This window comes from Papaver somniferum, chromosome 6, assembly GCF_003573695.1.
Source record: "Papaver somniferum cultivar HN1 chromosome 6, ASM357369v1, whole genome shotgun sequence".
Lineage (NCBI taxonomy): Eukaryota > Viridiplantae > Streptophyta > Magnoliopsida > Ranunculales > Papaveraceae > Papaver > Papaver somniferum.
Window position 1 is genome coordinate 36,342,861 of NC_039363.1, and position 25,762 is coordinate 36,368,622.

General features: G+C 37.3%; 1 protein-coding gene across 1 annotated transcript; it reads left to right on the forward strand.

The window, feature by feature from the left end:
• The first annotated feature begins 11,493 nt into the window (after positions 1-11,493).
• On the forward strand, positions 11,494-25,140 carry LOC113287312 (protein CHROMATIN REMODELING 4-like). Its single transcript, XM_026536028.1, has 11 exons — positions 11,494-12,138; positions 13,108-13,454; positions 13,988-14,089; positions 14,363-15,634; positions 16,433-16,540; positions 16,695-19,562; positions 19,902-20,059; positions 20,214-20,328; positions 21,121-21,194; positions 21,274-21,910; positions 22,011-25,140. The coding sequence occupies exons 2-11, from the start codon at positions 13,224-13,226 to the stop codon at positions 24,876-24,878; spliced, it is 8,433 nt and encodes a 2,810-aa protein (XP_026391813.1). The 5' UTR covers positions 11,494-12,138; positions 13,108-13,223; the 3' UTR covers positions 24,879-25,140.
• Positions 25,141-25,762: the final 622 nt, after the last annotated feature.

Sequence of the window (25,762 nt, forward strand, 5' to 3'; positions counted from 1 at the left end):
AGGTTTTCATCTAACGGTGGATATTGATTGCTTTGTTACCCAGGTAACCTAATTGCAAACCCTGATTTGAAAGACTATATAAAGGAGACATTTAGTATTGTGCAAAACTAATCCCCACACCTTACGTGTGATACTAGTTTGAGTGCTAGAGTCGATTCTCCTTTAACCTTTGGTTTTCTTCTTCTAAAACCAGGTTAACGACTTAAAAACTTCATTGGATTGTGAAGCCAGACCGATACTACTTTTATCGTAGTTGTGTGATCTGATCTTGCATCTTCTATCGTACGAGTACAATCAGATTGATTGGCTTGAGATTGATATCTCTGATAGGAAAGATATAAAAAGTAATCACAAACATCTTCGTCTCATTGTTTGTGATTCTGCAACATCTTGTTTCGCTACCATACGATTAAGATTGTTGTGAGATGATTGATAACTCTAGGCTCTTCTTCGGGAATATAAGACAGGATTATCAATTGGTTCCCGTTCACCTTGATTATTATCAAAAGACGGAACAAAACCTTTAGGGTTTACCTGTGGGAGACAGATTGATCCTTTGATAGACTTGTCTGTGGGTGACAGATTTGTTTATTGTCAAAGCCTGCGATTTTGGGTCGTAGCAACTCTTAGTTGTGGGTGAGATCAGCTAAGGGAATCAGGTGCGCAGTTTCCTGCTGGGATCAGAGGCGTAGGGAGTACAACTGTGCCTTGGATCAGTGGGAGACTGATTGGGGTTCAACTACAGTCCAGTACGAAGTTAGCTTGGAGTAGGCTAGTGTCTGTAGCGGCTTAATACAATGTGTGTTCAATCTGGACTAGGTCCCGAGGTTTTTCTGCATATGCGGTTTCCTCGTTAACAAAATTTCTAGTGTATGTGTTATTTCAAATTCCGCATTATATTGTTTTATCTTTATAATTGAAATAATGCAGGTTGTACGTTAGATCATCAATTAGATTAATCCAACCTTTGGTTATTGATTGTCATTGATTGATCCTTGGATATTGGTCTTTGGTACCATCCAAGTTATTCCTTGTGTTTGATTAAAGACTCGTTGATTTCTATTAGCTCGAGTAAATCAAAACGAGAGAGAGATATTAACTCCTTGAGATACTTTTACCTAGATTGAGTCTGACTATCTAGTTGATTCTCTAGAAAGTATTTCGGAGTTAGTCCATACAGATTGCTAAGCGAAATATTGGGTGGTGTTGTTAGACCCCCGCTTTTTCATGTAGGCTATAATTTTGCTTCAAGTTTGTATTACTGGCAGTAAGGTTAGTCATCTGCATTTTTCTTTGGAAAACCAAAAACTCTTTTTTATCTCAATCAATTTCAAAATATCTTTTCAGTACCTTCTATATCACCTTAGCACTTTGAAACATTATGGAAACTAAAATCCCCAAATAAAACTCCAATTGAATGGTAATAATACCTGTAATTTACATCGGCAGGAAAAGAACAGATAATACAGCAGCATCCAATTATGTCAAAACCAATCTCCCATTGTGTTTCCTTGGGATAAAGAAGAAACAGAAAGTTAGAAGTTACTTTCACACCAACAACCATCTTTCGTTCCATCAATCGGAAACTAAAGACTTATTCAGTTCAGAGTCTAGCCAAAACCCCTAAAAATCAAAACCTAGAAAACTTAAGATCCTGGAATTGTATTTTTGCATGTAATCTCAAGATTCTCTGCACCACTATGTGCGTGTTTTGTTACACGAAATTTTCACTTGAAATTCCGATTACTGGAGGTTCTTATGACTATATTTAACCTCCCAGAAGCATAAAACTTTCAGAGATCTGTAAAGGAAAATATTTGGAGGAATACTCCAATCACTAACCATTTCATAAAAAAATAATTAAGATCATGACCGATTAAACCACCTTTACAATGAACAACTGGATTATCATTACCATTCACCATCTTCATAGACAACTCAATGGCAACACTCACCTCGTTACTTCCACATAAGAGTTCTAAGCGGGGAAAAGAATATACAGATTGCTGAAAACAACTCGTGATACATAACTTCACAATACACTAACTAAATATTTAATCCATTCCAAGATGCACAATCAGTGTACAAAATCATGGGAATAAGAACAATCGATTATATGTAGGATATTGGAAAATGAATCAAAACCTAAAACTGAAACTTCAAGAAAGCTACATGAATTAGCCTCAGTTCATGAAATTCGATCCAATTGACCTAATGAACGATTTTAAAACCAAATTGGAAAATGAAAATTAGGAACGGGAAACCAATAACCACAACACCAACTTCTCACAGGACTGGAGATCGAAAATTCAAGCAATTTTGCATGAACGAAACAAAAAACAAATCAGCGGACAAAAAGTAGCTGTAAACTGAAAACTAAATCTAGGGAAAGAATACTCACATGTTCGACTGGAACTGATGTTGATTTCGATTCGGATTAGCCCTTTTATATACCTGATCCAATTAATGCAAGGATGAGTTTTGTTTTTGTTTTTTGAGATGCATGTAAAGAGAAAAAATTACAGCAACATGAAGTGAATAGAATCTAGGGAATACCTACGAACAGAGAATACAATCTAGGGTTTATGATACGTTACGGAATCAGGAAGGTAAATAGAAAATATTACAGCAACATGAAGAGATATGAATCAGAACCGAAGAAATTCTACTTTGCGTGCGTTACATACAATGAAGGCTGTTTTTATGATTCGCTTTCAAGTCTGGGAATGAATACCTATCGTGGGATTGGAAAAGAAAAAAATGGACTGAGTGACGGGCAGCCATTGGATTAACCAATCTAGTACGTTCTTCTAGGAAGGGATGGTAGATCTCAGGCAGTAGTTAGAATTTCCTATGTATCCTGGCCACTTGGTGAAACAACAAACCTTCATGTTGTATAAGGATTGATGAGTCAAAGTAAGATTAAGCGAAAGCGAAAATTAATGGAAGACTTAGTTAACATATCACAAGAGGTTGTTGAACCACTCTCGTAATCAGTCTGTGAGCAATTGCTTGCTAAGAAAAATAGCCAAAATATATGTAACGAGGTAAATAAATGAACTTCATGTTGCTTTACAATCAATAACTTCTGAATGTGAAAGGCTCCGTACAGATCACTAAAAGTTGAGGGTAAGTGATTCTCAACAAATACAGAGTCTTGAAGACAAAGTAAGTGCTAGTCTTTATCAGGAAGAAGTATCAGAAAAATATCGTGATGCTGCTCTTGAAAAGGTCCATTTGTTGGAAGAGACACTTGTTAAATCTGAAGCAAGTATTAACTCTTAACAAGTGTGTTTTGAAGAGAAAAAATGTGCATATCTCTCTCGAGAGAAAAACGCCTCGAGGCTGATCTTACAGGTGCTCTTGATAAAATCAAGATGTTGGAAGGTGCATAGCTCAAACAAGTTAACCTCAATGTTAGAAGTGTTAGAGCGTTGATCGGTTGAACCTACCAAGCATTGGTATGTCAAGTTTGATTGTCATATTTTAGTATCACAACTCATCTAGAGTTGCTTGATTAAATACTAGAGTCAACTTCATTTAAGTTAGACTAGAAAGTCCAGGAATGTTGAGACATACAAGTATTACTCTGAAGACTTGAAGAATGAGAAGAAGTAATGACTACAACGACGACGTCATCCTTCCACTTGAGGTTAGTAATATTGACTTGATCTTGTTTCCACTTGATGTTTTTAAATACTTAAGTTTGCATTTCTTGCAAACTATCCTAAGAGCCAGGCAAACTTCATTTCTTGTAGTTTCTGGTGGAACCATCTATTCGGATAAGAAAGTACCCTAATTAGGAGAAATCTTTTATAACCGCTCGTTTAAAGAATTATGTGGGATGAAGAAGCTCTCTACGAGTGAATTTGGTGGGAAACTAGATAATTGCAGTGTTATTAGTTTTCTATTATTGATTTGATTGACTAACAGTTGTTGTAACTTTTATTGCACCTAGTTTGTTTATTCTTGAGAACCTTCTCTTCTGATATAAGGCTCACTCAAACTAGATCAAAGTATTGACGGGATATTTTGAACCATCTTCGATTTTAATTATTAAAGCACTGCTCGGTTGAACCCACTAGCATTGGTATGTCAAGCTAGTTATCAAATTTAGTTGCCAAAACTCATTCTTGATTTAGTGTACTAAAGTTAGTTTCAGACTAGATTAGGTTTAGGAAGTAGAATCAAAGCTATCCTTGAAGGATGGAGACTACAGTAAGACATCAACAAGGAATTCATCAACAAAGGTATGTGGTGATTGATTTCATTTGGATTCTTGTTCAATTCTACCTTTCTAATCTATCGAAACAAATGCTCACTCTTTGGAACAATTCATATGAGGGTAAATGTACATTAATGTATATACACTCGAGGTTATTTGATCCACGACTTTTGTGACAATAACCTTTATCCCTGTAAAGGTCCTAATGTTATAGTGAATGAGCTTACGAATTCAATGAGCCAAGAATCACTCAATTACGAGTTATAACGATGAAGTTATGAGTGATTTATTAAAGCAACAATTATAAGTGTTGTTGTTACTGTTGCAGTTCGTTAGTAGGAAACAATCCACGAATTGTTTGTAGAGTCCTAACCAAGTCTCACATCGATTAAGGTACAGTTGCGTTCCTTACGCCTCTAAAACCACGATGAATGCTGCGCACTTGATTCCCTTAGCTGATTTCACCCACAACGAAGATTTGCTACGACCCAAAGTCGAAGACTTATAAACAAATTTGTCTCCCACGGATAAGTCTATTCTGATAGATAAATCTGTCTACCACATAAGTACCTATGAAGTTTTTGTTCCGTCTTTTGATAAATCAAGTTGAACAGGAACCAATTGGTAATCCGGTCTTATACTCCCGAAGAACAGCCTAGAAATATCAATCACCTGACAATAACTTAACTATATGGTAGTAGAAGAAGTTATTGTGGAATCACAAAGAATGAGATGAAGAACTTTGTGATTACTTTTCATATCTTACCTATCGGAGATAAATCTCGAGCAAATCTTAGAGAAGATAGTACTCAATACGATAGACAAGTAAGATTAGAAGACGCAACTACATAGAAAATAGTTGGGTCTGGCTTCACGAATCCCAAATGAAGTCTTCAAGTCGTTAACCTGTAATGGTTTTGGAAAAACACAGGTTAAATGAGAATTGACTATAGTCGCAACTAGGACACATGAAAGTATTGGGATTAGGTTTTCCAGTTGCCAGAGTTCTCCCTTGTATAGTATTTCAAATCAGGATTGGCTTTCAATCAAAGCTAAGATAGTTTAGTAACAAAGCATTCAATATTCACCATTAGATGAAAAATTGATTTAAGATTCAACCTAAGTCTTCTTAAAACCAAAGAAATATCTCTCCACCGTTAGATGATCTTAGCTTGTTAAACCTGATTTAAGATTTAATATTCACCGTTAGATGATATATACCTTCATGTAGATATGGGCAACCGTACCTAAACGTGTATATCGAGTTGGCTCAATAATAGTTAACCAGAGTTAGCCATATGAACACTTTTGTCTTAACCACATTCATTTAACACGTCAAGATTAAATATGATGATCAATCAATCATGAAAGATAATCAAATGAATCTAATTGTGTTTCACATAGAGTTGTTCAATTGTTCATTATTTCACATAAATATATATGAACCAATTGAATCAAAATCGTATTGATTCGTAACAATTAATTGATGAACATTAAGTCATGGTTTGTAAAGATTGCATTCCTTAATTCATAAATGTTTTTGTTCTTGAATGTGAAAAACATACATAACCGAATTTAGAACTTAAACCACTAAGTTTGCAAACAGGTACGCAGACTATAGCTTATGGACTTTGGTCTTGTCCAGCCGTTTGAAAACGGGTATGCAAACAACAGTCCCGGACCTAACTCAGGTAGAACGGTTTGCATACTAGTATGCAAACAAGGTTCCCAGATTTTAACAGTTAAAGTCGTACGCATACTAGGTATGCAAACAAGGTCCCCGGACCTGAATCACACCATAACAGTTTGCATACTAGGTACGCATATTGTGTTGTATCCAAACAAAGATTTTTGTTCTAAACTCCCATTTCAATCGTTGAAACATCCTTAGAAGACGAAAATAGTTGTCTCACATAAACTATTAGCTTATAAGTAATTTTCAAGTGATCGAATGATCAATACAAAACTTTTCGAGTCGATATCAAATGATTGTCTCACACAAATCATGTAAGATGTTTCAAGGAAATTTCCACATGATCATCTTTTGACTTATTATTTAGTTTCCAACAAATAAATTATTTCCAACTAAACTTGTCAAGAATATGATGAACATAGCTAAAGAAAAAATCTTCCAACACATATTTCGAGAAACAGATAACCGAGTTAAACTCAGCTCGAAATATCAACTGTGTATAATATAAAAGTCTATATAGCTATACGACTTAGTCTCATTAGGAGATAGAATAGAATATACTTCTGAGTGATAGATAAGTCTCCACATACCTTTTTTTGATAAAGTTCTTCCAAGCTCTCCTCAGTAGATCTTCGTCTTCAATCTATGAACGTCGTGAAGTCTAAATCTCAACTACACATTCTATCCTAATCCGAGACATAGCTATAAGTATACTATAAATAAAGTATATAGTTTTTATTCATTAAACTTGACAAACAAGCTTGAGATAGCAACGCTTGCGAGTTCGACCGAGCAGTGCTCAAACAAAAGGTACGAAAATCGCGGGATCATAATGAATACAACCAAAAGATATCTCAAGTTTTAAGGAAGATAAAGACACTACATAATAACATAGTTAAAATGCAACTCCTCGTATCAACTTATTTAGATGATATTACATAGTAATAAATACTTACCGCTCATCCTAGAAGATTAAGAATATAAGTATTTCCTTTAAAATTCCACAGCCACACTCCCCGCATAGATCTTATAAACTAAGCAATCAATCTTTATCGTTAGATGGTATTAGATTGATATACACAAATGAAATATACCTATATTTAGATATGGATGAACCGTACCCAAACGTGTATACCTGGTTGTCTCAGTAACAATTACCCGAAGTTAGCCATATTAACACTTATAACTTAGTCATATTCATCTAACACTTCTAGATCAAATATGATGATCAATCAATCATGGTAGATAATCAAGTTAATATAAATATGTTTCAAGAGAGTTGTTCAAATGTTCATCATCTTATAGGAACATGTATATGAACCATTTGAATCAAAAATCAGTTTGGTTTGTAATTGTACATAGTACTTATACAAGAACCAATTCATGAACATAATGCCACGGTTTGTAAAACTAGTTCACATAACTTAATCATTAAAGTTCCAGGGACTTTAGTTCGCAAACGAACCTAAGTTCATGAGTATGAAAATCACACTTTACTGATTTTAGAACCTGACCACTGTGTTCGCGAACTGAGTACGCGAATAACAGTTTCGGACTTTGGCTTTGTCCATCCGTTCGCAAATAGGGTACGCGAACAACAATTTCGGACTTGGACTTTGCCTAGCTGTTCGCAAACAAGGTACGCGAACAACAGTTCTGGACCATTTCACAGGTAAACCAGTCCGCAAACAATAGTTCCGGACCTGTACTAGACTTCCACAGTGCACATACAAAGTATACATACTGTGATATATCTGAGTATTAGTAGTCGTTCCAAACTCTCATTTAATCATTAAAACATTCTTAGAATACAACAATGGTAACCTTACACATACCACTAGCTTCAAGCAATTTTCAAGTGATTAATCGATCAATACGAAACTTCTCAAGTTAACGTCAAATGACTGTCTCACACAAATCACGTAAGATGTTCTAGGTAATTTTCGCATGATCATCTTTGACTTAATATTTAGTTTCCAACAAATAAATTGTCTACAACTAAACTCGTCAATTATAGGATGAACTTAGCTAAATCTAAAAGCTTCCAACACATATTTCGAGAAATAGATAAACGAGATAAACTCGGCTCGAAATATCGAATGTGTATAATGTAAAAGTCTATATAAATATACGCCTTAGTCTCTTTAGAAGATATAATAGAATAGACTTATGAGTGATATATAAGTTTTAGTCTCCACATACCTTTTGTTGATGAAGTTCATCCAAGTTCTTCAGTATATCTTCTTCTTCAATTGGTGAACGCCATGAAGTCTAAAGCTCAAATACACACTTTTATCATAATCCGAGACATATCTATAAGTAGACTAGAAATAAAGTATATAGTTTTTATCCACTAAACTTGAAACAAGTTTGAGATAGCAACACTTGCGAGTTCGACCGAGCAGTGCTCTAACAACTTTTAATATGTAAAGCAACTGTAATAAATTGCGATAACACCGTCAAGGGATTAGTATTAGTTAGATCACAAAATAAAGATCACATAAACTTTTGAGAAAATGCATGCATGGAAATACCTACTAGACTATGTGGGTTGAGGGTTAATGATGAAGTTTTGGCCAACATCTAATGGTTTTTGTTTATCAATTTTTTCTATATTAAACATTCGATATTTTCAGTTTAATTACGACAACTTTGTACGTATTTTTAAAAATGTAGTGAAGATGATTGTAGAAGGTGAAAGGGATTAGTGGGTAGATAAACAGAACCTCCTTTGGTATCATACAAAAAATGTAAGATGGTGAAAATACTGCATTTATATATACATTTAATTTCAGGTGCAATTAGAAATAAGTAATTCATCAAGTTTTGTGGTGCATAGTTATGACACCATGATAAATTTTCTAAATTACCCTCGATCAATGTTATAAACATTTAATCTGTGGATTGGAGGTTTGTGTAAATTCAAGAACGAATAATTTCAGATGGAAAAAACTATTGATGTACAAAACCGATATGAAATTTGGAGGATCGGGTCTTCCATTAACCTACTTACGCTATTTGATTGTCTAACCTCCAAAACACCGATCTAATCATATATTTGAATTTAATCACAACCAAAAGTTAGTGTCAACAAGTGCCCCATCAAAATTGCAAGTCCAAAAAATTATAGTTTTTCCGCTTCTCGTATTAGGATGTAAGATTTGGTAATTAAAATAGGACTAACTACGTGTGATCCTAAAAAGAAAATATAATGAAGGTTATATTTTTTTTGTTTGGGACAAAAAGTACGGCACCACAATTTTGGCAATTATATCTTATAAAGCACATTATTTTGGAAAGTATATTAATACAAACTATTACTTTGTAATGTGGGTAAACACTAAATATTTATAAGTTTTTCTTTATTGCACGATGGTAATCCTTAGGTCGTGCCCATCGTAGTGTGGGTTGTACAAGGCGTGACAGGCCGACGTAAAAATTATGTTATACATTTATGAGATAATCTCTAGTATACCTGGTACTTGCTACTGGAAAAAGACTTTGGTTTGGTTTGGTTGGTAATCCTTAAGTTGTAGGTTCCAATGATGTGTAATTATGCGTGAAAATTATTCAAATTCGTTAATACAATTTTCATGAAGATATCGAACATCGATTTAATTCATTATTTCCCACCAATTACAGTTATCACCCAATATAATTATATCTTAAATAAATCATCTAGAACCCAGTTAATCAATGGTATTTTTGCTAGTTATACATGCATAAGTAACTCAGAATTCAATTACACCAACAATTCTTGGCGGATATAGTTGTGAGCACGATTTTTTTTCTTTCCAAAAATCAGTTAATCCATGTTAATTTCCCGCCAAGTATTCAAAAGTGAATTTTTTTATTTGAAGATCAATTCCAACAAATGCATGTTAGAAGTTCAAATAAAAGCATCCAACCCCAGATATTCATATAGATTTTTTACGTGTAAACTGATGAAATAAACAACAAATAAACTTTGTTTCATCATATGGTAGTTATTATGTTGTCATCAATTGGAGACAATGAAGAAGCTAAAATTTCACTTGGAAATGACGGTTTACTTCATTATCAGTTTGACGAAACCCGAACCTAAATTATATTACGAGTTTGAGAATCTTGATTTGAGGGGTTTACTTCACTGATAGTTTTATAAAACCCTAAACCTGATTAAATTGCCAGTTCAAAATTCTAGAAGAATTAGAGGCTCACTTTGCTGAAATGATGACGAAATCCTAAACCTTAAATTCTACGGTGAGCCGAAAACCTAGATTTAAGTGGTTCGCCTTATTAAAATTTTGATGATACCCCAAACCTCAAACTAAATTGCCAATTCAAAAACTTAGATTTCCATCTTCTTGCTATTGAAATTTGTTTCATTTAAAGATATTAGGAAGTAAGATATGATACCTAAAAGAAGAATAGCTATATGCGACCCCAAAAAGAAAATATGACGAAGATTATACTTTTTTTGGTTGGACATGAAAGTAAGGCAGTACTACCTTGTCAATTATCTTATAAAGCATGTCATTTTAGAAATGTATGGTATTATGAAGTACTACTCGGTGTAATTGTCCCATTTAAAATTTGTAATGTAGGTATAAACCGAGCATTCATGCGTTATTTTTGTTCCATGATGGTAATGTGTGGGTTGTATATTCCGATGACATGCAATTATGTACACAAATAATTCAAAAGTCGGTTAATTTAGTGTTCATGAAAACTTCAAACATCAATTTGATTCATTATTTTCCGCTAATTACATTTTTCGTCCACTATAACTTCTAAACAAACTATTTGAAAATCAGTTAATCATTATTTTTTGTTTGTTGAATATAGAAAAATAGTTAATATTTTCAGTTATATCAATGATTCTTGGCAATTATTTTTTGTTTATTGAATATAGAAAAATAGTTCATATTTTCAGTTATATCAATGGTTCTTGGCAGTTATAGTTGTTAGCACGAATACATTTCAAAAGTCAGTTAATCTCGTTTTAATTTCCCGCCAAATATTCAAAAATACAATTTTTTTTTTCTAAAAATCAATCCTATCAAATACGTATCCAAGATATTCTAACAAAAGCATTTGATGCCAGATATTTACGTAAATTTTCTATCTTGATTAAAATACGCATTTTGTGAGATAAAAATATAAATAAGTTTTACCTTATCGGATTTGAATAAATAATGGACAAATTATACGAATTTGGAAACCATACTACAAAATTATTATCTCCCTATATCATTTTTATTGTGTAACATTTGAGTTTCTAAATCTGTAGAAAAATATTTTCATACCAAAAAATAAGTCGGTTTGAATATGAAGAAATTAGAAAGTAAATATATGCAATACAATAGAAGTAACATCTAAAAAAAGTAACTAGCTGCTATAAATATCAAAACAACAGTTCGGTGGGATGCGATTTTTAAAGAAAAGTAAAAAAATGAAAAAGAAAAACATAAATCAGTAAACACAAATCAGTAAACACAAATAAAAATAAAATAAAATTGGCGGCTAAACTGATCTGAGTTGCAACCATAATCTCATTCTTCATTCGTTCGTTGGTTCTCTTCATTCATTCCCTCTTTGACTTGTCTTAATTTCTTTCCTTCCTTGCTTGCGTTTTATAATCAACCTGGCTATATCTTCTTCATCTCTCTCTCTCTCTCCTCAGGAAACAAAACCAAAATAGAAAGCAAAAAAATCTAAGCAAAGCATAGAGTTTGGAGGAAAGATGCATCCTAGATACTCCACGTGGCAGTCTTTAATTGGAACAGATATAGCGGGGCTCCAACATCAAGACCCCTCTTTCCTGCCATGCCAGACTACTTACTCACTAACTCTTCTCTTCCTCCTCTCCTCCTTGCTTTATGTATGTATGCATCCATCCATCCATCCATCCATTCATCCATCCCATCATCATCTATAGTCTCTCCTCCCCTTTTTTACGAACCCGGCAAATCCGTATCTTATACTACTTCTCTCTATTTCTCTCTCTCTCTTTATTTATTCTTCTTCTCGGTTCTCTCGTATCAGCTGCTGCTGTTGTTTGCCCTAATTCTATTTCTGATTCCCCTTTTGTTCTTATTGACTACCCTCTTAATCAATATATCCATCTTCTTATCCATGCTTTGATCTTCCTCTTCTTATTCTTATTCTTCTTTTTTTTTTTTTGTGAATTTATTTGGGTGGAGAATCTGTGGGCTGCTTATGCGTTGAGCTTCATCAGGTTTGTTTTCCTTTATGTTTTTTGTTAAATGTGTTTGTTTTTTCCATGTATCCTGTTGTTTATTTTATGTTTGCTTTGCATTCTTGTTGACTTGTTCCGAATGAGGGTTTCTTAGTGTGTGTCTGGGTGTCAAGTAGAGGGAATTCAGGGTTTCTTTGTTGTCTTTGCTACTTGTCTACTTAAAGTTTAGATTTTTATTGGGATTTCAATGATCTACTATTCTATGTTTCGTAATAATTGAGATTTTATACTCAAAATGTGATTTTTAATTGTGGGAATTGGTGTTTACAGTCATTGTTGCTGCGATTGCTGATACGGTTTCACATTTTCGCTTCTAGTTTAAATTTTCCGTAAGGTAGTTTGAGGTCTGTTATAGGCTTTTGTTAGGTTTGTTGCATTTTGTGAATGTTGCATGGAAATTAGTTTCCTCAGATTGAACAACATTTTAGGTTCATAATTTGATTTATTTGTGATTCTTTGACTGTTACCTAGTTGCTGTGCAGTATATTTAGTCCATTATTTGAACTTGATGCTGTCATTTCTCGACTTGGAAGTCACAATTCTCATTTGGAAGTAGTCATTGTGTGTGCTTTTCTTGTTTGACATAATTATATCTCTTGCTTTTCTCCCACGCTAATATGAGTCTGCCGATTCTTTAAATTATGTTTATCCTGCTCTTGGTAATACAGTTGAGTTACTTAGGATGGTCACATTGAATGTAAACATTAAAGCCCTCTTACTGCAGTGCGGTATATTTCTCCAATTTCTTGAGTTAATCCATGTCCTATTTCATAGTGTACTCGTCTCAAGGCTTAATTTCAGCCTAGCAATTTTGGATATTCCTGAAAGATGCCTTATATTGCATTTTTGGTGCATTTTATACTGTTTATTGTGGTGTGAAAAATCTTCAGTTCTCTGCATTCTCAATAGACTGCTTGTTTTGTAACTCGTTTTCTTCTTTATAAGCAGAAAAGGGACTGAGCCTTGTAGCTTTGCCTGATACATGGGAGTTGGGATTCTTGTCTGGGGCCATTTACTCGTGCCATGCATCTGGCTTTTTCTAAGTTAAACCCAGGAAACTGAAGATGAGGGAGAATGGTTCTATGCGTAATAAAGGGATCGATAAAGGTTGGGTAAAGAAACGTAAACGGAGAAGGATTCCCTGTGGCCCAGTTTTGTCTGCAACAAATGGTAAAGAAAGTGTATCTGTTGTACGTTCAGAAATTAATTCGAGGATCACTCTGCCTGCTGATGACAAGCTGACTAGTGGCAACATCTCGCCTCTATCTTTACGGAAAAGGAAAGGAGATGATGGGGTGAGATAAGACTCTCTTTATTATGCATTTATTTATTTCTCCGGATTAGACTGAATGGTAGCAACTTAAGATTAGTTCTCTTTCCGCAAATGCTGGATTGAATGGTCTCTTTGAGCAATTCTATACATCTATGCTATTTTGCCTGTAGCATCTCCGTCGTCTATCTTGTTAAGATGTAAATTGGGACATAAGTTAATAATGAAAGACTATATCAAAGCGAAACTCTTCCAGTGATTTAGGTCAAGGTCACTCAGAATGCATGTGATATATCAGAAATAAGGAGATAGTTAGCTCATTAATATGTTGGCCAAACTATACAGGGACACTTTACGACTTCTATCCCCATGATGACCAGGTATAGCAAAGCATTTAGTAAAAACCCTGGCAGCAACAAGCTGAGAATGAGAGTATACTACAGAGAACCTGAGATTGATTGTTTACGTAACAATGTTTGTGATTGTAGCTGTAAAATTTTTTAGCCTGGTTTTCGATTGAAATTACTAATTTTCTATGGATTTTCTAATTTTCTTCAGTACTACTATGAATGTGTTATATGTGATGTTGGTGGCAACTTGCTATGTTGTGATAGCTGTCCCCGAACATATCATTTAGAGTGCCTTAATCCTCCTCTCAAGGTATGTAGTCTTTCACAATGTAATCCTTTTTTTTTTTTTGTGGAGAACTATATCATCCTATTTGTCTGTGTAAAAGGTAACTAAGATATCCACCGTTTTTGCCACATTATGCAATGGTCCTGTATGGGATTTCTGCACACACCCACAAATATAAGGAATTGGTTCGACTTGGTTATTTCCATGGTGTCTAAATTTTTTGTTTCGGCCTTTCAAAATTTACTAAGTATTATATAGCAACTTCAGAACTAATACTCTTTTATTCCCATGGATAAGCGTGCTCCTCCTGGGAAGTGGCAATGCCCTAACTGTGTTGATGCACATGGCTCTCAAAAGTCCATGAGATGTCCGGAGTCTTCAAGGAGGGTAAGAAGAAAGCTTGAAATATCTGGGTTTGGAGTTAAATCATCTGAATCTGACAAGTTAGGAGCCTCGAAAAGCTTCAATACTGGAAAGAAAAGTTCCTCTAGCAAAGGCAAACATGATGGTTTATCTGAAAGTAGATCAAAATCCAGCCATTCATCACATGAGGCTGATGCAGGCGACGTACAGCCGTGTGGAAATATCGATAACGAGAAGAAGCCAAACTTGTCTCCAAAAGAGGCATCTAAGAAAGGGGAGTCAAGTTCATCTACTATGAGGGCCTCATCCTCTGAAAGAGATTTTGAGTTGCAGCCTATTGATGAGTCTGACGAGAAAAAGGTCCCAAGTCATAGTGAAGCTCCAAAAGACAGGCTCACTTCTCCATTGGGTGGTGTCAGCAGTAAGAAATCCAGGAAAAAAAAGAAAAAAGTTAAGAAGCTCTTGGATCCAAATAACAAAACTCCAGAGAGGAAATCTGACATCCCGTGTAGTACTGGACCTTCTGCGGAGACTGTGAATGGTGCCACTCAGAGAGTCCAAAGTGGGAAGAAAAAGGACAAAAAGGTCGTGGAGCTTAATGATGGATCTTCTGATAGAAAATCTGAGATCCAATGTAGCACTGGATCTCCACCAGACATGGTTATATCTTCACTGGGTGGTGCTGATACTAGAACGAGACTAAGGAAGCGAAAAGTTGAAAAGGTCTTGGAGCTGAATGATGAACCTTTAGAGAAGAAAGTCGATATCCTGCACGTTACTAGTTCTTCGCAAGAGATGCTGAACTGCACACCAGGTGGTACTGACAGTCAGAAAGCCAAGAAAAGGAAGCGAAAAGTTAAAGCGGTATGGGAACCAAAAGATGAATCTTCAGAGAGAAAATCTCAGCTCCCATGTAGTACTGGATCTCCAAAGGACACTCCCAATTCTTCAGTAGCTAGTGCTACTCAGAAGGATACGAAGAAGAACCAAAAAGTTATTCTGGTTGATAATCAGAAAAAATCTGGGGCCAAGAAGGGAAATTGTGTTATAAAAACATCTTGCGATCGTGGATCAAAGTTGATTTCTGTATCTCCTGAAACGAGTAAAAGAAGTCGTAAACGTAGTCCCGTGAACAACCAAATTTCTACAGTTCTGTCCAGGGAGGAATGTAAAACAAAATCTGAAGATGATCAGCAAAATGATGCGGTATGTCTTTCTTTTCTTTGTTGTACATGTCAGTCCCTATGTAATTCACCATTTCAATTGCTGGTTTGACCTGGTCTCATTATGATCATTAAATATGCCAAGGTAGTAAGTTATCGGAACTCTTTAAAGTACTCGAGGCTTAAACATCTACCAAAATGATGACTAATTATACAGTTAAGGGATCTTAATTGGGTATGATATATGTCTGTAAGAATGCATGTGCAAATAGGAACATGCTCAGTTCCTTCTTGCACAGATAGCTCGTCATTTTGGGTGATCGAACTGAGAGATGTAGGTGCATCACGCGCAACTTGTTTGTTCACATTACCCGGCTCCAGACTGTACCAAACTGCTTGTTGAGTCCCGTATGTGAAGTGCTCAATCCCCCTCTAATGCTTTCTATGAGGCCCCACTCCTGTCCTTCCCAGATCAGCTTGATTTTTGCTTGAGAACACTTTCACTTCATGTGTTGCTGGCTTGGTTCTTAATAGGATACACCTGTTAGTGTCATGTGAATACCACTTCTCTTATGCATCTTTCTGTTATAAGTTATCGAGTCCCATAGACAACTATCTATACTATATATCTGACTTATCCGGATAGGTTATTAGATTGTTGAAACTGACTTTTATTTTGTTACAGTTTTTTTTTCCCATCTCCGCAGGGGTAGGATCCTATATTCTTGAAATAATATTCGGATCTCACCTTGACTCTGCATTTGTGTTACTATAGCAAACTTGTGGGATTACTTAAGCTATGTCTGGTTTATTAAAGGGGTCTCTATACTTATGAATGCAGAATTTCCCTTTGGAAGTGTCCAACTCGTTGCACGAGTTACCTGAACTAGGAGCAGATGCTGATAAAACTATCATGGATGAAGATATTGTTCCACTTGAATCTAAGCAGGTAATTGACTGTTCAAAACAATTTATTTGCATGTACTATACCAAGTCCGTGCATTGTCAACATATTAAGCACATCATCTTGAAATACCTGTTCGGAGTTTGCTCACCATGTTTATCTGTTATTATTGTTTATACTTAAACGTATTTCTTCTCAGGTCCATCGAATTCTGGGTTGTCGAATGCAGAGTAGTAAACCATTTTCTGCATCTCCCATACATGGAGTATCCGAGATCAAGTCGACAGGTGTTGCAAGTCGCCTGTCTTCTTTGTCGATAGCAGAAAATCATGGTAATTCGCCAGAAAACAAGTCCATTGATGTTAGTGCTACTACTGTTGAGGCTTCCATGAACCAGAGTTTTGGGGAAACTGTCGGTGAACGTGATATAAGAGTGGATGAAATACAAACCAACAAAGGATCTGTGGCCAATGAACATGTAGATGAAGGAGATGATGTCATCGGAAAAAGGAATGAGAATGATATTAGTGTGGTTGAAATACATACTCAGAGAGTTTCTCTTACCAGTGTATGTAAAGAAGGGGATGATGTTAGGGGGAAAAGTGATGAAAATTGTATCAGTGTGGATGAAATATCCACTCTCAAAAGATCAGTGGCCAAATGTACAGATGAAGGAGATGCAGTTGGCTCAGATTTTCAAGTTCCTGCTTGTGACGTTCAGGATAAATATTTTGCAGGAGATACAGATGTTGGAAAATGTCCTGAAAACGTTAAATTGGACAATAATAATGAGCCATGTGAGGAACATAGAAGAGATGTGGTCATGGAAATGACGCCAAATAGATCTGAGCAAGACAAGATGAAGGAATCTGTAGCAGAAGCGGCTTGTCACACCGCTACAAGTACAGTTGTCTATGAATTTTTGGTCAAATGGGTTGGGCAATCGAATATTCACAATAGCTGGGTTTCTGAAACACAACTAAAAGTTGTGGGGAAGAGGAAACTAGAAAATTACAAGGCAAAGTACGGAAACACAATTTTAAATATATGCCAAGAAGAATGGAGCCAGCCTCAACGAGTGCTCGCTCTTCGTTCTTCAACAGATGGAGTTACTGAAGCTCTCGTGAAATGGTTTGGTCTTTCTTACGATGAATGCACTTGGGAGAGACTGGACGAACCTACCATCATGAAGGCTTCGCATCTTGTCAAGGACTTCCAGCAGTTTGAACGTCAAACTTTGGACAAAGATTCTGCAAAAGAGCACAATGGTAGTGTCAAGGGTGAGCGTCAACCAAGTGAGATACCTACTCTTTTAGAGCAACCAAAGGAGCTGAAAGGAGGTTTACTGTTTGGGCATCAACTTGAAGCATTAAATTGGTTGCGTAGGTGCTGGCATAAATCTAAAAATGTGATTCTCGCAGATGAGATGGGGTTAGGTAAAACAGTATCAGCGTGTGCTTTTATTTCTTCCCTAAATTTTGAGTTTCACGCTAGGTTGCCTTGTCTTGTCCTAGTTCCTCTTTCTACAATGCCTAACTGGCTTTCAGAATTTGCATTATGGGCTCCTCATTTAAATGTCGTGGAGTATCATGGGTCCGCAAAAGCAAGATCTATAATTCGACAGTATGAATGGCATGCCAGTGACCCAGACAACTCTAACAGGAAAACTTCATCGTTCAAATTTAATGTTCTCTTGACTACATATGAGATGATTCTTGCCGACTCCTCTCATCTTCGTGGGGTTCCATGGGAAGTTCTTATCGTTGATGAGGGGCATCGTTTGAAGAACTCAGGGAGTAAACTTTTCAGTTCGCTCAACACATTTTCTTTTCAACACCGTGTACTGTTAACTGGCACTCCTCTGCAGAACAACATAGGCGAGATGTATAATCTGCTAAATTTCTTGCAGCCCTCTTCATTCCCGTCTCTTTCAACATTTGAAGAGAAGTTTAATGATCTTACCACCGCTGAAAAGGTTGAGGAGCTGAAGAAACTTGTTGCACCACATATGCTTCGAAGATTAAAAAAGGATGTTATGAAAAATATTCCTCCTAAAACTGAACGCATGGTTCCTGTCGAATTGTCATCCATCCAGGCTGAGTACTACCGTGCAATGCTCACAAAGAACTATCAGATTTTGCGGAACATTGGAAAGGGTGTTGCTCAACAATCAATGCTTAACATTGTGATGCAGCTTCGTAAGGTGTGCAATCATCCATATCTCATTCCGGGTACTGAGCCTGATGCTGGTTCTGTAGAGTTCCTTCAAGACATGCGGATAAAGGCATCAGCAAAGTTAACTCTACTGCATTCAATGTTGAAGATTTTGAAAAGGGAAGGCCATCGTGTCCTGATATTTTCACAGATGACTAAGCTTCTAGATATCCTTGACGATTATTTGAATGTTGAATTTGGCCCAAAAACATATGAAAGGGTGGATGGCTCGGTGTCAGTTGCAGACCGTCAAGCTGCGATTGCGCGATTTAACCAAGATAAAAGTCGCTTTGTCTTCTTGTTGTCTACACGCTCTTGTGGCTTAGGTATCAATCTGGCAACTGCTGATACCGTCATAATTTATGATTCCGATTTCAATCCACATGCCGATATTCAAGCAATGAACCGAGCTCATCGAATTGGACAGTCTAACAGGCTTTTGGTGTATAGACTCGTTGTTCGTGCTAGTGTTGAGGAGCGTATCTTGCAGCTGGCCAAAAAAAAACTGATGCTTGATCAGCTGTTTGTTAATAAATCTGGGTCCCAGAAAGAAGTTGAGGACATTATAAGATGGGGAACAGAAGAACTGTTTAGTGATTCTTCTGGTGGTATCGAGAAAGATACAACTGATAATTCTAGCGGCAGACTTGAAGTTACAGAGACAGAGCAGAAACATCGGAGGAGGACTGGTGGCTTGGGGGACGTTTACCAAGACAAATGTACGGATGGAAACACAAAAATTTCGTGGGATGAAGATGCTATTTTAAAGTTGCTAGATCGTTCAAGTCTTCAGTTTGGATCCTCTGAAGGGGCTGATGGAGATATCGACAATGACCTGCTTGGTTCAGTAAAGGTGAATCTTTTAACTGACTTTATGTTTAATAAACTTCAGTTAATTAAATTTTATTTTCATGTCATACCCGCGGTAATTATCATCTTCATGGATATCCTTATCAATTTGGTGAACTGTATGTGTTATCACTTGTTTTTCATTAGTCATGTCACAATTGCGAAAAGGTCATGTTACTGATTAAGAAGCACTGCTATTGGGGCCTATGGATAATATCACCTTTACAAAGAAACACCCTGTTATTCTCTTTTCCTCCATAAAACTGATGTTCTGGAGTAATATGACTAGAGAATGCCTTGTAGTAATCTTATTGAACGTCTGATTCTTATGCTCTTTGTTCAGGCAGTGGAATGGAACGATGAACCAACTGAAGAACAAGGTGGAATTGAACCCGTTCCTGCTATCCCGGGGGATGTCTCTGAGCCAAGTCCCGAGAAGAAAGAGGATCCCATGGTTGGTGTTACTGAAGAAAATGAATGGGACCGACTCTTGCGCTTGAGGTCAGCTGTTTGCAGTTGTTTCTATTATTTATTCCTGTATTATATGATTGATTTACAACCTCTGTTCTGACCTCTTGAGTGCATTACTTCCTATTATGTTAATTACTCTCAAGCATCGAAATATTCACCTGAGCAGGGTTTGAAATTTTTGTAGATGGGAGAAATACCAAAATGATGTTGAAGCAGCTCTTGGTCGAGGGAAGCGCCTAAGGAAAGCTGTTTCTTACAGTGAAACATTTGCTCCACATCCAACTGAAACATTTGGCGAGGTATTAATTTATCTTTTTTACATTTAAGCTATGTCTTTGTTATTCCGTTCAGCATTTTATTGTCGGAAGGCACTGGTGTGATGATGAAGTTCTCCAGTGGTAATTGTCTCTCCAGTAGTTATACCATATAATTTGAAGAATGATTTAGCTTGGTATGTATGGAATGGGATGATTCATTAATGGACATACCCAAGTAGAGGAAAGGCTTCTGGCCATCACTTCTCTGTGTAATAGCTATACTTATGGTTTAAAGACCATGTAGCTGTACTTAACGATAGATTTTGGCTATCATTAGCGTGAGTAACTCTATTGTAAGCGAAAAATCAGCTCGTTGTATAATGTTCTTTGACATCCTCACTGTCTTTATCTTAGGGAGCAGCCACGTAGGAATTCAGTTTAGCTGACTTGGTACAACAGGTCATTTGACCCTCAACTGTACAATTTCTTATGGATCATGCATAAAATTTCTTGAGCAGATCTTCTTGCATATATTTTGGGTAGCAGTCCGCGATCTGATATTTTAGGTGTTTTGGTATTTTCTAAAACCGTAGCTGAAATGGAGGTAGTAGATTTGTTATTTTTAAAATGATTACTTTTGTTTTGCATATTAGGTCCGAGCATAGATTGTTGAGATTTATTTTTGTGAAGGGCTGAATACTTCCCTCTTCCCCTTTTATAGATTAGCTTGTTTTTTTATTTTATTTTACCGGACATGTGAATTACTGATCATAGTCTTGAAATGCATCTTCTTTACTCTTACTGATTGTAACAAATACTAATACGTCCAAGCAGAATGGGAATGGAGTGGAAGAAGTCGAACCAGAGAGGGAATATACACCAGCTGGCCGAGCTTTAAAAACAAAATAGTAAGCCCAAAGCCTTCATTTTGTACTCAAGTCTTGCAGGTATAGATCACATGTCTTGCTAAACATTTCATATGAACAGTTCAAAGCTTCGTACCCGACAAAAAGAACGTGTGGCTCTAAGTAAAGTGATCAAAGAATCTTGCCCTACTAGTGAGGAGCAGTTTGGACCTTTGCCACCAACGTCGCCATCAGTAGAAACTGTTAAAGAGGAGGCTTCAGCCGTTGATTTGGAGGATAACAACTCGAACCAGAGTCAACCAGTAGATACACCAAACAACAAGAACATGTCAGTATCGAAACATAGTAGGACTTCCAAGCAAGGATTCAGAAGTCGTCTTAGTTATTCTCTGGACTACCCGCCTGTTAGGCCCCGTCCCCCCCTTTCTCATGAATACTTTCTGCAAAGCATGAATTCTATGAGTTATGTGCCTACGGATCCAAACCTGTTGCCAGTTTTGGGACTATGTGCTCCCAATGCTAGTCAGCTGCAGTCAGCACAGAGGAACAAAAATGAAAATTGCAATCTACCGAGATTAAATTCTGGTAAAATCAGAGCAGGCACAAGTTTACCTGATTTTCCATTCCATCTTAATTCTGGTGCTGAAGCTTCATCTGGAAGGAAGACTAAAGGTAAGGAAATTGCTGAAGAGACAGCGGATGTCTTACCTAGTTGCCTCAAAAGCAGCATCCCTGATGGTGGTTTTCCATTTAGTTCGGTATGTTTTCAGCAAACATGTTCTATATTCTATATTTAATATTCTTATCCAGGAGAGTTGTGATACGATGAATGTTTATCTCATTTGGTCTGATTTGCAGGGGCCTCCTGCACACACTCTAGGAAATGTTTCCAATCCTCTTGATAGTTCAGCTACTGATTTCCCTTCATTGCAAGAAAGAATGGCACTTCCCAATTTAGGTTTTGAGAAAAGAGAAATGCCCAAGTTCTGGGATGCGCTGAAGAATGCTCCGAAGTCTTACGCCGACTTATTTCCTTCCTTATCCCTAGGACCTAGACAGGAAGATCCAATTGATTTATCCACAATGCCGTTGCTACCAAATTTCAGATTGGGGTCACAAGATGGACCAAATAACAATCAGCCACTGAGAGAGGTACCACCTCCGGCGTTGGGTTTAGGTCAGATGAGGTCCACGTATCCTTCATTACCCGAAAATCATAAGAAGGTTCTAGACAATATAATGATGAGAACTGGATCTGCATCTGGATCAGGATCAAGCAACTCGTTTAAGAAGAAACAGAAGATGGACACTTGGTCTGAAGATGAACTTGATAGTCTCTGGATTGGTGTTCGTAGATATGGACGCGGTAACTGGGACACAATGCTCAGAGATCCCAAACTGAAGTTTTCGAAATACAGAACCGCTGAGGATCTTTTTGATAGGTGGGAGAAAGAGCAACTGAAAATCTTTGATGACGGAACTTTTGTAAATCCAAAATCTGTGGCAGGAAGATCTAATAAATCAGCTAACTCATTTCCAGGAATTTCTGATGGAATGATGACAAGGGCACTTCAAGGAAGTAGACTTGTTGGTCTTGCGTCAGATAATTGTCCACCCCCTAGATTTCGAAGTCATCTGACAGATATGAAATTGGGCCTTCTACCTCCTGCCGATCCAAATCATCAAATTACCAATGACCTATCAAACAGTCTTAGGCGGAATTGCATTGGGGATTTTACCTCACCAGCCTCTGATAGACCGGGGACTTCTTCAAACATTCACTTAGAGCAGCAATTTTTACTAAATTCTAAGGGAAGCAGTAGCTTGGGTTCAATGGGCATGAACTGCTTGAGTAATTCAGATTTACGGCAAAACCAAGAGGTTTCAAATAAATACGCCAAATTGCCCAATTACATGGATGGATCTTTGAGTTCTTTGCGTGATTTCCATAATTTTGTGCGGAATGAGGAGTCAACAAGGACCGAGTTGCTGAATAACCCTGATAGGAAAATGAAATTTGGGACTTTTGATCCTTCTTTAATAAAGGATGATCTGGTTGGGAGTAGTAGTACTTCTACGGTGAGCAGACTTCCTCATTGGCTTCGAGAAGTTGTCAGTATCATACCAGCAAGGCCACCTCAGCCTGACCTTCCACCAACAGTCTCAGCAATAGCTCGCTCGGTTCGCCTACTCTACGGGGAAGAAAATCCCTCCATTCCTCCGTTTACAGTCCCAGGCCCTCCTCCTTGCCTGCCGAAGGATCCACGCAAACATATGAAGAAAAAAAGATTGCGTAAGCTCAAGCCCAAAACACATGACAAGATGGACTTTCCAAGTCTGCGTCTTGGTGACAGCTCTGCGTCATGCTCCTCCACTCGGTTAGCACCTCCAACAGTAGCTGCTATAAGTTCATCAGGATTCCCGTGGATTGAACCCAACCATCCTTCTCTTAACCTGAATCTGATGAATTCTCCTTCACCCTCGTATCTAAACCATTCTACCAAACCAGGAGTGTTCCCCTCTCCTGAGGTGTTGCAACCAGTAGCAACATCATCTTCTTGTGTAGCTCCAAGAACCGCAAAAGAGGATTTTCTCCTTCCTAGTATGGCAGGCTCATCTGGCGGTTTCCTTGAGAGCAAGCTTCCTTCGTTGAATGCTTTGGAAACTGTTGGAGACGAGGAAGCCCCGGACTTGAAAAGCTTAGAGAAGGCTGCTGCAAAGTTAAGTCCCTTACTGGGTAGTGGCAATAGTAGTCTGGTGCAGCTTCCTGATGAGGCAAAAATTGATCAAAATGGAAGTGAAGATGATTCAAGCAAGACGCAATCCAATCCTTCTCAGAATGGTCGTCCAGAAATAGTAGAAGAAGTATCTTCAAAAAAGACCAAGCCAGAAGACCATGCTCAGACAGGAGAGAGTGAACAGCAATCGGAGGAGCCATGTGGAACACATCTTTCACCAGCAAAATATCCGCAGACAGGAGAGAGTGAACAGCAACCGGAGGAACCCTGTGGATCACTTCTTTCACCAGCAAACTATCCTCAGACAGGAGAGAGTGAACAGCAACCAGAGGAACCGTGTGGAACAATTCTTTCACCAGCAAAATATCCGCAGACAGGAGAGGGTGAGCAGCAACCAGAGGAACCATGCGGAACAATTGTTTCAACAGCAGAATATCCGCAGACAGGAGAGAGTGAACGGCAACCGGAGGAACCATGTGGAACAATTCTTTCACCAGCAAAATATCTGCAGACTGGAGAGGGTGAGCAGCAACCAGAGGAACCATGTGGAACAATTCTTTCAGCAGCAGAATATCCGCAGACAGGAGAGAGTGAACGGCAACCGGAGGAACCATGTGGAACAATTCTTTCACCAGCAGAATATCCGCAGACAGGAAAGAGTGAACAGCAACCAGAGGAACCATGTGGAACAATTCTTTCACCAGCAGAGTATCCGCAGACAGGAGAGAGTGAACGGCAACCGGAGGAACCATGTGGAACAATTCTTTCACCAGCAGAGTATCCGCAGACAGGAGAGCGTGGACAGCAACCAGATGAACCAAGTGGAACAATTCTTTCACCAGCAAAATATCCGCAGACAGGAGAGACTGAACAGCAACCAAAGGAACCATGTGGAACAATTCTTTCACCAGCAAAATATCCGCCGACAGGAGAGAGTGAACATCAACCAGAGCAACCTTGTGGAACAATTCTTTCACTAGTAAAATAGTATATACTATACTGAGAGATCAAGAAGATCCCTAAAACCAAATCTCAATTTTTGTTAGTCCGATTCGACAGTGTTAAAGTAGTCAAGTAGCAGGGTCATTTAGGACTAAGCATCTCGTGTAAAATTTCTGTAAGAAAAATAGTTCATATATATTCCGGATGTTATATTCAAGTGTTCTTGTTTTTCTGATGTAATTAATTACGCTCTGAACAAGGGCTGGTATTGAGATACTTGCATCTGTAAACTATTTCTTCCCAGTTTATCCTGATGTGGTTTTACACTGCAGGTCGATTCAAAGGATTACAGCGATAACCTGATTACTGACTTGTTAAGTTGGTCGACTCTGGACTTTGGTGGTAAGACCACTCATCTTGGAGCTGGTTTGTAGGTAACGTTTTAGTAGATGTTATTCGTGGTGGTTTAATTCTGATACTAGTACTAGTAGTATCTTTTCTTTTTTAGGTTTGGAAATATTTGTGTTTTGAATGACTTTCAGTGGATGTTTGATAAAAATTGAGATGTTTTTGGTCAAATGAGATCCTGCGTTTTCTTTTCATTTTTGATTGGTTGCGGATTGGTGTATAAGATGATTGGTGAACGAATTTCAAATTTTGGTTTCTGGAGTTTGAGGTTTAGTGTTGGTTTTTGAGTTTGTTGCATCGAATGTTGTTTGGAAATGGGTTCATCAGATTGAACAACAGAGATTTAGCATTTTTTACTGATAGCGATTTAAATTTTCATTAATCAGGTATAATGGAGGATGTAAAAAATGGATTTTAGGCTCAAAATTTGATCTTTTGAGATTCTTTGATTGTTTCCTATTTGCGATAACTGGAAGGGGTTTCTAGTGATCATTACAGTTGCTGTGCAATACATTTACTTAG